The sequence below is a fragment of the Blennius ocellaris genome (assembly GCF_963422515.1).
Source record: "Blennius ocellaris genome assembly, chromosome: 23".
NCBI lineage: Eukaryota > Metazoa > Chordata > Actinopteri > Blenniiformes > Blenniidae > Blennius > Blennius ocellaris.
In genome coordinates, this window is record NC_137672.1 from 18,648,945 (window position 1) to 18,662,486 (window position 13,542).

Genomic DNA, 13,542 nt, shown 5'->3' on the forward strand with positions numbered 1-13,542 from the left:
TTTGACCGATTCAGGGAAGAAAAAAAAAAAAAAAAAACTTTTTTAATGAAAGTCTTGAAGGCATGAGAATAATCTGAAATAATGAAAATAATGTGAAATAATCGAAAATAATGTGAAATAATCGAGAATAATCTAAAATAATCTGAAATGATGTGAAATGTTGAAAATGTTGAGTTCCGGTTTTGACGATATTTTAAAACACGAACATCAACAATTAAAACCGGATCATAAAGTTCAGATCGGATTAACTGTTTCCATGGCGACACACAGGAAGTCCAACAAGTGGCAGCGATTAAACGGAACGCCGGTAATCCGATTAACGCCGAGTCATGGAAAGGCTTAATCTGATCAGATCGGACTGACTGATCTGTATTCGCCGCCAGGTGGCGCCGTTTTAAGAGAAATGACGGCGGCGGCTTGTCGACACCGAACAGATATGAAATCTTTTAATTAAAATACTTAAAAAGAGCTGCAGTTTTTAACTTTGGCTCATTTCAGCGAGTTCCTGAGAAGCAGTTTAAATTTCACGATATAAAAAAATAAGGAATTTCCGACGTTTTAATGTAAAAATAAATAAATAAATAAATCAAATTCACCTCAAGACTGAGAAGTGATGGTGGTTTTTATTTTTATTTTTTAACTTCAGTACTTTTATCAAACCAGACATTTTATTTTCTTCATCAATTATGATGGGGGGGGGGGGGGGGGGGGGGAGTCCAGCGCTCCTCATCGCCGCGGGTCGCACCACGACAGGAAGTCCTGAGGAGGAAACAGGAAGCAGGAAGCAGGAAACAGGAAGCAGGCAGAAGAGGTACAAAGGGGGGAGGTTTCCTGGGGCGCGTCCAAATAGTCCCTCCTATCTCCTTTCCTATCCACTTCTCCTTGACCCCAGACGTGTTGAAGTGGCGGCCATGATAAGGAGCATCGGAATTCTCACTAAGCTGAGGAAAGGAGGCTCAATGCTTCCTTTAGCCAAGGAAACACTGACGCTTCCTTTAGCCAAGGAAACACTGACGCTTCCTTTAGCCAAGCAAACACTGACGCTTCCTTTAGCCTAGGAAACACTGATGCTTCCTTTAGCCTAGGAAACACTGACGCTTCCTTTAGCCAAGCAAACACTGACGCTTCCTTTAGCCTAGGAAACACTGATGCTTCCTTTAGCCTAGGAAACACTGACGCTTCCTTTAGCTTAGGAAACACTGTTGCTTCCTTTAGAACTTCCTTTAACCGAGGAAACACTTATGTTTCATTTAGAACCTCCTAGCACCTTTCCTTAACTCCTTTAGGAAGCCTCCTAACACATTTCCTTAACTCCTTCAGGAAGCCTCCTACCACCTTTCCTAAAAGGTAAGGAAAGGAGATAGGGGGGACTATTAGGACGCACCCCGAGTGTGTAAATAAAGACTGACCTGCAGCCAGACGTGACCCAACGCTGAACCTGTTCACCGCCGAGGACACGCACACACACACACACACACACACACACACACACACACACACACACACACACTTCACGAAAACACTTCCAAGACAAGAAAGTCAGTTTTGAAAAGGTGGGATTTTGTGTCTTTATTGAGCTTTTTGATAAAATACATGAGATCCAACTGATTATTTTTGACAACGAAGCAAATCGCTGAAAGAAAACGATCCCGGTTCGGCTTTGGATGGACGGAGAAACGAGTTCAGCGCTTCGTCCGGTTCCTGATATTTTAGCGGCGGAGCAGAATCGCTGCAGTGTATAAGTGAGTATTATCGATACGGAGTGGATACTGGACTGGATCTTCAGCTACGGATTCGCTAACGGCGCTTTTTGGACAAGTACCTACTCAGCCTCGCTCGTTTTTGGCATTACCATAAAGTGGGCGGAGTCACAATAATAGTAATCACCCCCGACATGATGAAGAGCAAACGCACATTGGACATCAGCTCAAATAATAAATGAAATAGTATATATATATATATGTTTATTAATAATATTACAAAATGTGGATGGTGCTTCACTGTCCGGTGTTTCGGCATCACTGGTGCCCGTGTTAACTGGTGACTCTGCCACCAGCAGCTGATGTTAAAATCATAAAAACAAACCGTACGATACTTTAGACTTTAATGGAAATGCGGTTAAACGGCGTTCGCCAGGACAGATGCGGGATTTTTTTTTTTATAAACATCTGCTGTGAACAGGAGACGGTGGAGGAGGACGGTCACCAGTTAACAGGGGAACCACTTCATCCAAAACACCGGCGGCTCGGAGACCACCTGGAATCCTCTGGTCGTCCACAAAATAAAAATAAATCGTTGCTGGGGTTCATTTCTGTACAAACATCTGTTTTCTGTCGTGATGGGGTTGAGAAAAATAAAATAAAAAATGGCGGGAAAACGAAACGCTCGACTGGAACCTCGAAAGTGGAAACGGCGAGTCGAGCGAGGCCGAGGAGGAATTAGCGGAAAAGCGCCGTAATTCGTCTTTCAATCAAAGCTACGTGGCTTTGAGATCGTGTGTGTTTGTCACATGTCCACTTGTAAAGGAAAACAAAAACAACAAACAGTAGAACACATAGAAAGGTCATATACATCGATAAGTCTCTACATTATTTGCTGCTAATGACACTTAAAGCACTTTTCCCCCGAAGCACTTCCACGAGCAAACACTTTCTTTACCGTTTCAAATCGACGAGTGCAAAAAAAAAAAAAAAAAAAAAAAAATCACATTAAAATTAGACTCGGCAATTTTTTTATTTTTTTTAAGCTTTACCTTGTGATTCACCAACTTTTTGTAAAAACGGATAAAGAAAAATCACGGATAAAGAAAAATCATGTCTGAAACTTTGCTGTGATTTGTTTTAACAAAGAAAATTCCATTAAACTTTGAGAGCGACTGAGGTCAAAGGTCAAGGTCATAAAAAAAAAAGATTAAAAAAAGTAAAACATATTTGTCATAATGCACCGTTTTAAAATGTTCAGTTTTTAAATTCCCTATATTCTGATAGGTCACATGATGCAGTGAGGTCATCAGTCTGGTTAGCGGTTGGGGGTCAAAGATCAAAGGTCGGGGGAGGGGCAAAAACTCCTGACACGAATTCCACAAAATTTTCAGGGATGATTTTTCATCATCCAAGGATAAATCAGTCATGTTAACCTTTGTCGCCCCCTGGTGGTCATCTTAACCTTTGCCCTTCAACATTGTGACGCGAGTTTGAATCCCGGTCGCAGCAGGAAGTGTGGTTTCCTCGGCGGATGCGTACATTCGGTGGTCACATCTCTTGGTATCCGGAGTTAAAAACAAACTTTTATTTCTTTTTTGTGTGAAAATTCCATCATTACGTTCGACGCGACACTAAAAGCAACTTGAAGCAACATTCACAATTTTTAGTACGTAGAAGAAAAATGCAAACCTCCACCCGGGTTAGCATCGGGACAAACAAAGGATAAGTAATCAGATTACTTTTGAAACAAATTCTAATTTACTCCAAAAATTAAAAAAAAACCTCCTGAAAGATTTGATTGTAGTTTAACTTTGACACGCTGAGCGATTTTATTGATTTTTATTTTTTTTAAAGCCGTTTATTCACTTGGTTTTAGTCACACTTAAGCAGGTAAGACGTTTTTTTTTCTCTCATTTTGATGCTTTGATCTTTTTTTTTTTGTCGTTTCGTGATAAATATGCGCTCGTCCTACTTTCCTGTTCTAAAAACCCAGAACTAGAAAACCAACGACTTGATGGAGAGTTTTATTGGAATAGACGCATTATTTACTCTACAGTCGTTTACCGGAGTCATTTCTCTTCCGTATCGTTTTTTAAATAAACGATCACATCCGGATTGCGCCAGCGTCAGTCGTCGAGGTTAAAGAATCCAGCATTTAACCCTCCGGTCACTTTTCTCTTTCATCTCAACTCAACGAAGTGTAAACAAAACCAACGTGCTCTATATACAGAGTGAAATAATTTAAAACATCATATACATAACATTAAAAAAAACAACAACAAAAAACAACCAAGAAGGCAAGAAGTGAGGTCGAGATAGTTAATAGTGCGAATATTTCCTCTGCTTGTTAAAATTAGCAAATCGTACCTTTTTTTTTTTTTGATGTTTTTTAAATTTTCTTTGAACTATCCGTGTTCTGCATTCTGATTGGACGGTCGGCGCGTCGTCATGCTACTGGATGTTTATACAAAGTGCAATATATCTGCTGGGACTGACCTACGCCGGAGTGAATATGGTGCTCTGCTACGGCGCTCTGCGTCTCACACACACTCACACACACACACTCTCACACACACACACACACACACACACGAGGCGTTCAGGTACGACCGCCCCCCTCGTAAAGCAGCATGCTCGATAAATGTGTCATCTAGATATTCTGGCGGCGGGTTTTGTACAGTGAAGCGGCTTTTCTTCTTCCCAGTGTTCGTTTAAAAATAAAATAAATGGATGTTTGATCTTTGAGAGTCGTTGAATCAAACCGCCGCCGCCGCCACGGCGTCTAGCCAATCAGGGAGCTGCGTCTGGAGAGGTCCACGTTGCTGGCGCTCAGCACTTTGCAGTCGGAGAGTCCGGAGGTGTTTTCCTGAAGACCGAGAGTTTCAATGTTACTTTCACTTTTTTATCGTGATTGTTTTGTATTATTAATGAATTAATTTATTATTATTATATTTTATTATTTCTGACCGATGCTCCGGGTGTCAACTTAGTTCACATCCAGAATAATAACCTTTAAATAAAATCCTAAATAATAATTCAATGATAAAAATACAATAATAAATAAATAACCTACATAATAATTTAACTATAGTAAATAAATATAATTCTAATAACAAAAAAACTCTAACATCTTAATTAAATATGATTAATAACCTTTTAAAATAACTTCCAGATAACAATGAATAAATAACAACTAAATAATAGTTAAATAAATACAATTCTAATAATAACCTAAAACAAACTGTCTTAATTAAATATAATTAATAAACAAATAACCTTTTAAAATAGCTTAAACAATAATTGAATAATTCTTTAAAAATGTATTCTTAGATGTTTATTTCTAACTTGAATGAAATACAAACAAACAAAACAAAATGAACAACAACAGCTAAATAAATAGCCTTTAAATAATAATCAAATAATCATAATAAATTATAATGAAATAAATCTAATATAAAGTCAATCCCCTGGCTCCCCCTGGTGGTGAGCGGAGGATCAGCGATGCACTCGGGTGGAAAAGCTACATTCTTCACTTTATTGACAAACATTGAAACATTAGAATCAACATCACACAACAGAAACATGGACGTACCTCTGTGGTTTCCTCGGTGCTCTTGTTCAGGAAGTTGAGGGAACTCGCTCGCTTCATGCTGCAAACAACAAACACAAGACATGTTTGTTGATCCAAACGGAAGGAACACAAACTGGACGGCTGGAGCAAAACAACAAGCCTCAATGATCTGGTGTCGACGAGAAAATCACGCAGGAAAACACTCGTTTTGTCCAATTCAGCAGTTTTTAGTCATTTTGTGAACAAACGGATTCTGATACACTGAAGCCTGATTGGCTGATTGTGAGGATGAAGGAGTACGACAAGGCACAACAACAACAACAACAACACAATAACAACAAGTTACGTTTGTTGTTCTGTAACTGTTTGTTGTTGTCTTGTAACTTTTTGTTGTTCTATTGTAACTTTTTGTTGTTGTCTTGTAACTTTTTGTTGTTCTATTGTAACTTTTTGTTGTTCTATTGTAACATTTGCTGTTCTTTTGTAACTTTTGTTGTTGTATTGTAACTTTTTTCTATTGTAACTTTTTACTTTTCTATTGCAACTTTTTGTTGTTGTATTGTAACTGTTTGTTGTTCTATTGTAACTTTTTGTTGTTCTATTATAACTTTTTGTTGTTCTATTGTAACTTTTTGTTGTTGTCTTGTAACTTTTTGTTGTTCTATTGTAACTTTTTGTTGTTCTATTGTAACATTTGCTGTTCTTTTGTAACTTTTGTTGTTGTATTGTAACTTTTTTCTATTGTAACTTTTTACTTTTCTATTGCAACTTTTTGTTGTTGTATTGTAACTTTTTTTCGATTGTAACTTTTTGTTTTTCTATTGTAACTTTTTGCTGTTGTATTGTAACTGTTTGTTGTTCTGTTGTAACATTTTCTTGTTCTATTGTAACGTTTTCTTGTTGTATTGTAACTTTTTATTGTTGTATTGTAACATTTTGTTGTCAAGTTGTGAATTTGTCCAAAAAATAAAATAGTGGCCGGCCACGTTGCCCCGTCACGTTGCCCCGCCACGTTGCCCCCCCACGTTGCCCCCCCACGTTGCTCACCCCGGGTTCCTTGGTTCTTGAGGTCCGCTGCCCTGCAGCTTCTTCACCAGCATCTCGCTGCTTCGCCTCAGAGCGTCGCGGATTTTCCCGAAGGAGCCGCTGCGGCGCAGAGAACCGTTCCCGTCCTGCAGGAAACAAACGTCACCATGTCGTCAACCAACGTCGTCAACCAACATTCAACCTCAACGTCGACATGAAGCAGCAGCCGGAGGAGGAGCTCGACTTTTCACTGCATTTTTGCACCATTAACGACTTCCTGCCACTTCTCTTATATAGATTATTATATCTAAACTTTTTTTTTGGGGGGGGGGGGGGGGGTTTGCTAAAATCCACACGGAACGGAATGATTTCACCTCATGAAGGAGAGAATCACTTCCTCTATAAAGCCTCTAAAGCAGTTTTAAAAAAATTAATAAAATACATATATATAGTTGTAATATATTGTATTATTTCTTTTTATTTAATTATTATTATTTCATTGACGTTTTTCTTTATTTCTTCTTCATAAGCGCTGCCATACGTTCCATTCAGGAGGGATTTGTTACGAGCGCCATGGCTTTGTTATATAAAAACACTTTATACATTGTTCGTGTAAAAACCAACAAATATATGTCTATAAAAAAGAAAAGATTTTTTTCTATAACGTCTATTTTAAGATGATTTGTGGTTAAGTGGTTCAAAAATAAAGAAAATTAAAAAGAAACTGCCTTTATACAGTTGTTAGAAATCAAAGGAATTCCTTTTATCTTTAGTAGTAATTCTTAAGTTAGATTTTATTGTGAAAATAGACATTTTCGTGACGTACATTCGCTCCACGACAAAGGAAAAGTCAAGATGGACTTTGTGGCTCCGGAACCAAAACGTTTGCCTCCTTTGATGTAAATCAACAAACAAGAGTTTTCTTCCTTTCATCCCCCACCGGGTGCGACGATCTCACCCCGTTCCACTCGGCCGAGTCGTCGCCGTCGTTGTCGCCGCGCTGCCCCCCCGGTCCGTTCATCCCCTCGCGGCTATGCCGCCGGTCGCCGCCGCCGCCGCCGTCCTTCAGCAGCTCCACCACCTTACTCTGGTTGATGGCGTCGATACCCTGGGGGGGGGAGGGGGAGGGGCAGATTAAGTCTCCTGGACCAGAGCGGTCCGGCAAGTATCCGTTCAGTTGAAATCGTGTTTTTTGCGACCTGCTTGCGCGACTTGCTAGCGCACTCCTCCAGCGTCTCCGCCGCCTCCAGTTTGCCCTGACGGCGGTACAGCGCCCCCAGGCTCTTCAGGGTGGTGTTCACCGTCGGACTGGCAGGACGGACAACAACAACAACAACAACAACAACAACAACAAAAAGTCACTCCACTGGAAGAAATACCTCAAATATGTTTTCACATTAAAAAGTCTCACGCAGAATAAATCCGCCACAACAAAGTCCTTTTATTTACAAACAAAAGAGAACTTGCCGCCATCAAACTACGTTGGCCGCAAGGGCTTCTGGGAAATCAAAGATGGCGTCGTGGCGGCTCAAATAGGTATTAACCCGGAAAAAAAAAAAGAATAATTTTTTTTCTTCTTTTTAACACATTTCATGCAGAACATTAACACAATTATAAATAAATTAATATATTAAGAATAAATTAATAAATAATAAATAAAGGAATATATGAATGAATAAATAAAGGAACATATTAATATAAATAAAGAAATAAGTACATAAATAATTATTAAAGGAATATATTAATATAAATAAAGAATTAAGTAAATAAATAAATAATTAAAGGAATATATTAATATAAATAAAGAATTAAGTAAATAAATAAATTATTATTAAAGGAATATATTAATATAAATAAAGAATTAAGTAAATAAATAAATTATTATTAAAGGAATATATTAATATAAATAAAGAATTAAGTAAATAAATAAATTATTATTAAAGGAATATATCAATATAAATAAAGAAATAAAGAAATAAGTAAATAAATAAATAAACTAAAACCTTTAAAACTAGATATGTAAGGGTTAGCGAGATGTGAGCTCAGCTGGCTTTCAAAATAAAACACCCCAAATCTTTCAAAATAAAAGTCTTGTTAAAATAAATCCAAATGTATATTTTATCAATATTTAAAAGGGCCAGAGGCCATGATGGGGACGATCACTGGTAGGTAAAGACATATTTCACTACTGATTTGTTAGTTAAAAAGAAATGACATCAGAAAAAAAAAACTTTATAAAAAAAAAAAAAAAAGGGACAACAAAGATTTTATTTCTCCTTCTACTTTCAAGAATTAAAAACCCCTTAAATAAGCAGACGTGTGCAAAAAAGTTCATCACCTGTCCACCTTGCAGGCCTTATACCAGCTGCCATACTCTACGTACGGACCAGAGTCCTTGCGTTTCCCCTGAGAGACAAAACAAGAGGTGGAAATTGTGTAAAGAGAGAGAGAGAGAGAGAGAGAGAGAGAGAGAGAGAGGGAGATGTAAACATCCCTCCATCCCTCCCGTCAGGCTGTGAAGTGTCGCCTGCCAGCAGGGGGTCAATCCAGACGACTGACCTTGCTCTCCTCTCGTTCCTCCGCATGCATCCAGATCGGCTTGTTGTCGTCTGCGGCAGAAGGAATGAAAAAAAAAAAAAAAAAAAATCACAAATCAAGTGTGTTTGAGTAAAACAGGATTAATAGTTGTTGACCAGATCAAAGCGCCTTTGTGGACACGAGGCATTTTATTAAAAAAATATTTAAAAAAAACCAAAAAGCTCCAGATTTATCCCGCTCTCGTGCAGCGCTCGTAAGCAAATAAGGGTTTGATGGACTTAAGCGAAGGGAGGGAGGGAGGGAGGGGGGATCGGCGTTAAGCCGCTTCGGTATCACAGAGTAAATCCTTTGATGTGTGGTGCAGCGTGACGGATCAGGGCGAGGACAAACCCAAACCTGAATCCTGGAACCCGAACCGCCGCAGGAGGAGGAGGCGGCGGCGGCGGACGCAGCGTCGATGACAAACTATCGCCAGCGACCGGTGACTTACTGTTGACGGAGCCGAACTCCTTCTCGTGCGCTCTGGTCAGGATCTCTTTGTACAGCGACTCGGCGTCTTTGAACTTCCCCTGCTTCAGGTAGCATGTGGCCTGACGGCAAAACACAAGGGGTCGCCGTCAAAACACAAAGTTCCCAGAGAGAAACGGAGAAAATGGGGCTGCACCGATACCAATACTGGTATCAATACCGATACCAATAACGATACCAATACTGGCACTGATACCATACTGATATCAATACCAATACTGACATCGATGCAAATACCAACATCGATACAAATACTTATACCGTACCGATACTGATATCGATACTAATACCTATACAGATGCAGATATAATACCAATATCACTATTGATACTAATACCTATACCAATATCATACTGATACCAAAACTGGTACTGATACATACTGATATCAATACCAATAGCTATACCAATACTGATATCGATGCTAATACCTATGCTGGTACTGATACCATGCCGATATCGATACCAATAGCTATACACACACAATACCGATACTGATTTCCATACCAATAGCTATACTGATACCAATACTGGTACCGATACAGACACCAATACCGATACCGGTGTATCTCTACTAGTAAATATGCTACAAGCAGCTTCTATAAAGATTCTCGGTAACCGAATCAGGAAGCTTGTTGATTTCTGCGACTCTCAGGAGCATGTAAACAAAAAGCGTGTTGTGACTTCTGTTAACGATTCGTTTACCGGGAGCAAAATTCCTGTGAAGTTGAACGACTGCTTTAAGACTGAAAAATCTCAGTATTCCGCGTGTCATCTATGAGGTACGTCCTCTGGGGTCGCTGGTTTTGCGCGGCGGCCGGACGGAGGCGCCCAGCTCCCCTCACCAGGTTGTTCTTGGTCTTGGCCACGTTGGGGTCGTCGACTCCCAGCTTGGACTCGTAGATCTCCAGGGCCCGCGTGTAGTAGTACTCCACCTCGTCGTACTTGCCCTGGTTCTGGCACAGCAGGGCAAGGTTGTTCAGCTGCTTGGCCACGTCCGGGTGGTACTTCCCCAGAACCTGGAACGCACGCCGGGGCAAGGTCACGCCAAAGGAGACGGCCAAATTCGCTAAAAGGGTGCGGGGCGATGCGGGGCTGCGCAGCGCGGCGGTCGCTAACCTTCTCCCTGATCTCCAGCGCTCTCTTGCACAGCGGCTCCGCCTCCTTGTACTTGCCCCGCTTGCCGTACAGCACGGCAAGGTTGTTGAGGGTGGCGGCGACGGCCGGGTGGTCCTTCCCCAGCGTCTTCTCCCGGATGGCGAGGGCGTCGTTCAGGAGGTGAGCCGCCTCTTTGTACTTGTTCTGGTCCCTGGAAGACCAAGGTCAAATTACGTTAAAATCAGCGCCGCGCACGCGTTTCGATAAAAAGGGGCGCGCGGCGCGGCGAGCCCCACCTGTAGACCAGAGCCAGGATGTTGAGCATGGTGGCCACGTCGGGGTGGTCGTGTCCGGACGTCTTCTCCAGGTCCTCCAGCGCCTGCTTGCACAGCGGCACGGCCACCTCGTAGCGGCCCTGCGAGGCGTACTGGATCACCAGGTTGTGCAGCGTCCGCAGGCGGGCCGGGATCTCGTAGCCCCCCTGCTGGGCCGCCGCCTCGCCGCTGGGCTGGGCTGCAGGACGGCGCAAAAAACACATTGAACCTTTAAAATGAGGCGGAATTTGAACGTGTGATTTGGATACATGAACAAAAACTATATTTATGAAGGTTCAGGATGTTAAACGTTTCCGGTTTTAGAAGTTTCGCTCTTAATTTTCTGCATTTTTATTTGACAATTTTAGCTGTTTTTAAGTAGTTTTAAGGGTTTATTATTTCTCCTATTTAGAAGGTTTTTTCTTGTAGACGTTTTAGTCATTTTAGTTGTTTTTTTAAAGCTGTTTTTGCACCCCCCGCCATTTTTTCCTGATTTCATTTTTTTTTGCTTTTTTTCCTATATTAAGTGTAAAAAAAATGTTTTTTTGCTTTTTTCCCCATTTTATTTATTTTTTACATTTTTGTTTTTCTCAGAATTATGAGATAAAATAAATTCAGAAACAATAAAAATCAGCTCTGTTTTTCTGAATTAATGAGATACGAGATTTTCTGCTGATGACGTTCGTCTTTCACTCCTTATTTGGTAAAACTTAAAATTTTAAGTTCAAATGAATCTGAAAAGAACCTCTGAAGACACGATAAGACAATAACATAAACAAGATAAATAAAATAAATAAAATAAAAAATATGAAATAAATTAAGAAAATAAGATGAAATAAAATTAAAAAAAGAAATAAAGTGAAATGTAATAAAATAAAGTAAAATAGAATACAATTTAATTTAATTTAATTAGATTAAATAAAATAAAATAATAAATAAAATAAAGTAAATAAAATAAAATGAAATGAAATAAATAAAATAAAATAAAATGAAAAAAATAAAATAAAATGTAATTTAATTAGATTAAATAAAAGAAAAAAAAGAAATAAAATTTCATTAAAAAAATAAAATAAAATAAAATAAGATAAATGAAATAAAAATAAACAAAATAAACAAAATAAATAAAATAAATAAAATAAATAAAATAAATAAAATAAATAAAATAAATAAAATAAATAAAATAAATAAAGGCTGTGACTGGGTCCTACCTGGGCCCTGGTCGTCGTCGTTGGGGAACAAGTCGTCCAGGCTGTCCTTGGACTCCCCCGCCCCTCCCCCTCCGCCGCCGCCGCCCGCCGCCGAGCCCTGGCTCTTGTCGTCGGACGGCGAGGCGTCGTCGTCGAACTTCTTGATCTGGTTCATGAACTCCAGGTGCTTCTTCTCCTCCTCCAGCTGCGCGACGCTCTGCTCGCTGCGCTGCAGCTTGTGCTGCGTCCCGGCTAGCTCGTCCCGCAGCCACTGGTTCTCCTGGCAGAGGCGGCGCACCTGCGCCCGCAGCTTCTGCTTCTCCGACTCCACCGCGCTCAGGTGGCCCGACAGGGCGATGATCACCTGGGGGGGGGGGGGGGGGGCACTTTTTAAAAACACTGCAGCTTCCTCCATCTCAACATTTCAAACTGAATGACCGAGGTTCACTTAAAACATTCAGTTTCCGGGGTTCGTTTACACGACGACGGAGCTCGGAGGGAAACGGCTCCCGGCGTGGAACTTTTTGAAAACGCTCCGACTTCCGTCTCTGTGGAAACTGAGAAAATTTAAACTTTTTTTTTTAATGCTAAGTTTCCATGGAAATGGGACAACGCAACTTTTTGAAAATGCTGGCTCGCCATGTCAGCGAGAGAAAACAATTTTTTTTTTAAAATGCTACATCTCAATGGAAATTGGACAATGCAACTTTTTGAAAATGCCGGCTCTCTATGTGAGCGAGAGAAAACATAACTTTAAAAAAAAAAATGCTACATCTCCATGGAAATTGAACAATGCAACTTTTTGAAAACGCTCCGACTTCCGTCTCCGTGGGAACCGAGAAAATTCTAACTTTTTAAAAAAATGCTACGTTTCCATGGGCATGGGACAACGCAACTTTTTGAAAATGCCGGCTCGCCATGTGAGCGAGAGAAAACACAACTTTTTTTAAAAAAATGCTACATCTCAATGGAAATTGGGCAACTTTTTGAAAATGTCACGTCTCCATGTGAACGGTGGAAAACACGGTTTGGAAAACGCTCCGCCTCCAAGTAAACTTTTTGAAAATGCTACATCTCTGTGAAAATTGGGCAAAAAAAACAGTCAGTTTCCATGGAAACGGGGAAAACAGCTGTTGGATCACGCTTCATATTTAATGGAAGTTTTTTTTTTTTGTTAGCGTAGCAAAGAAAAGTCATATTTTAGCAACTTTAATTAAACCGAGTTTGACTTTTACTCAAGTGTTTTAGCTAATAAGTGTATATTAACGCCCCCCTCCCCCCCCTCACCTGCGCCTCCCCCAGCCCCAGCTCGATGGCCTCCATGCTCTTGCGCAGCAGGCCGGACTTCTCCTGGGCGGCGGGCGGCTGCGTGCAGTCGAGCAGCGAGTTGAGCAGCTGGGCGTGTTCGCCGCGCAGCGTCTCCAGACCTTGCATCACCGCCTTGGTGTTCAGGACGATCTCGTCCTGGCTCAGCCGCTCCAGGGCCTCCTCACGAGGGTACACCATGGCCGACATGCCGGGGTTCAGGCGCACTGCGGGGGGGCGGCGGGGGGGAGGGGGGGGGGGGGACAAAACATC

At 40.8% G+C, this 13,542-nt stretch overlaps 1 protein-coding gene across 1 annotated transcript; it reads right to left on the reverse strand.

The window, feature by feature from the left end:
- Window positions 1-4,006: 4,006 nt before the first annotated feature.
- On the reverse strand, window positions 4,007-13,479 carry klc2 (kinesin light chain 2; the record flags this gene model as incomplete). The annotated part of the gene is made up of 13 exons (XM_080518721.1): window positions 4,007-4,569; window positions 5,296-5,353; window positions 6,322-6,446; window positions 7,259-7,408; window positions 7,500-7,608; window positions 8,639-8,706; window positions 8,860-8,909; window positions 9,329-9,428; window positions 10,211-10,384; window positions 10,485-10,674; window positions 10,760-10,976; window positions 11,986-12,328; window positions 13,252-13,479. The coding sequence occupies 13 exons, from the start codon at window positions 13,477-13,479 to the stop codon at window positions 4,486-4,488; spliced, it is 1,896 nt and encodes a 631-aa protein (XP_080374847.1). The 3' UTR covers window positions 4,007-4,485.
- Between the last annotated feature and the right edge of the window lie 63 nt (window positions 13,480-13,542).